The sequence below is a fragment of the Orycteropus afer genome, unplaced genomic scaffold (genome assembly GCF_000298275.1).
Source record: "Orycteropus afer afer isolate SDZICR_OR568_19922 unplaced genomic scaffold, OryAfe1.0 scaffold00079, whole genome shotgun sequence".
Lineage (NCBI taxonomy): Eukaryota > Metazoa > Chordata > Mammalia > Tubulidentata > Orycteropodidae > Orycteropus > Orycteropus afer.
Window position 1 is genome coordinate 4,025,168 of NW_006921666.1, and position 1,809 is coordinate 4,026,976.

Sequence of the window (1,809 nt, forward strand, 5' to 3'; positions counted from 1 at the left end):
TGATTTTTGGATGTTGATCTTATATCCTGCGACTTTGCTAAATCCCTCAATTAGTTCCAGTAGTTTTTTGATTGAATCTCTTGGGTTTTCTAGGTCCAATAGCAGTATCTTTTAAAGAAAGAAGGGTTTGGAAAATTAACTCCTTGAATACTGCTGAGATTTGTATGCTATTCCAGTCTGCAAAAAATCTAGAAATCCAGAACATTCTAATGGGAAAAGGAGGGTTCCATACTCACTTGATTGTGTTAGAAACTGTGAAAGAAATTTGTGTCCTCATGATCCAGGTTGGGAAAATGTCTAGGTGGGGCTGGCCCCTTAAGATTCACAGGCTGAAGTAATCTGGTAGCTAAGGCATCACAATGACAACTTTCTTGGGTAATTCTCCCTGGAAATGCATTCTTCCCTCCAGGACCAGAAGCCCTGGGGAGCAGAGCTGATCTCCTTTTGGGAGGTGAGAGATGTAGATAGGTTCATGCATCTCTGTGTTTACTTACCCAAATCTGGATGCTCTTGTCCTACACAGGACATCAGTGATGTTTGAGTTGGAGTTGTTTTCTATCCTGTAGAGAACCTTAGAGTTTAATGAAAGGGAAGAACTTTTTTGAAATGTTGTCTAATTGGTTAACCTATCTCTAAAATTTGGGAGGGAATGTTGGGGAGAAAGTCCCGGCGCAGAAGCACCTGTGAAACCCATTGCTGACGGGAATTCATCTGGTCAAAACACCACCTGCTGCCTGTGTGGAGGAGCATTACTTTGGATTTCTGTTCAGGTTTTACAGGAACTATTGCATCCCTGAAGGAGCTCTGATAGCATAGTGCGTAAGGCATCTGCTAACCAGAAGGTTGGTGGTTCAAACCCACCAGCCACTCCATGGAAGCAAGACTGGGTGAGCTACTCCCATAAAGATATACCGCTTCGGAAACCCAGTGGGGGTCACTGTGAGTCAGAATTGACTCAGTGGCAGTGAGTTTGGTTTGGTTTACTGTATCCCAGGGTTCATGGGCAGTAATTAGAAATCCTCCAGGACCCACGCTCATGTAGAGAAGTGGATTAGATCTCCAGACTCAGAATTCGGGAGGAGAGAGGTGCTGATGCCCACCGTCATGAGTGCTTTTGACCTGGGTGTACACACATCAACACACATTCATCTTGCTGCATAGACGCTCTCTTTTCCCAGGACAGGGAGCCAAATTGGATCTGTCTCTGCAGGAGATGGTTGCTTGGAAATGGACATGCTAGAGGACCTTGAGAGCTTGCAGTTTGAGTATGGCATTCCAGAAGAAGATCGTACCTGGCTGTTTTTGCAGGGCCGTTCTCGGGGACTGATGATCGAAGCCTGTGCCCATGCAACCTTCTTCTGCAAGCTAGTCTTTATTTTGAGGTAACTTAGGTCTCTAAGGTCAGGCAGCTGGAGAAGAGTCTGATTTCAGAGAATCCAAGTAACTTAATCTTTTTATTTTGAAGGATAACTTTGTTAAGGTGAATGTCTTCCTACCTCTTCTAATCACAATCACTGAAAGAACCAGGGAACTCCATACCTGAGTCCTTGGCTGTGGTAACATAAAAAAGCATGGATTAGTGGTGATTTCCTTGCAGTGAGTGGGTGGATTGATTAAATGATCAATCCATTCATTCACCCACTCATTGGAACCACCAGCTTGTCTTCCACAGCTGCTAATAATTAGCCAGTCTTCAGACAATGGTCTTATGTGAATGGTCAGAATTCCCAGGTGTATAGTAGAGCTGACAAGGGGCAAGGTTGTGGTCACTGCTTGGTCACAGCCAGCTACCCAGAGGGACTGAGTAGT

General features: G+C 44.7%; 1 protein-coding gene across 1 annotated transcript in view; it reads left to right on the forward strand.

The window, feature by feature from the left end:
- The first annotated feature begins 1,227 nt into the window (after positions 1-1,227).
- Positions 1,228-1,809, forward strand: part of NOXRED1 (NADP dependent oxidoreductase domain containing 1) — a 25,862-nt gene continuing 25,280 nt past the window's right edge. Inside the window, exon 1 of the mRNA XM_007941334.1 lies at positions 1,228-1,382. Within this exon, the coding sequence (XP_007939525.1) occupies positions 1,228-1,382 (155 nt within the window). The remainder of the gene's footprint in view (positions 1,383-1,809) is intronic.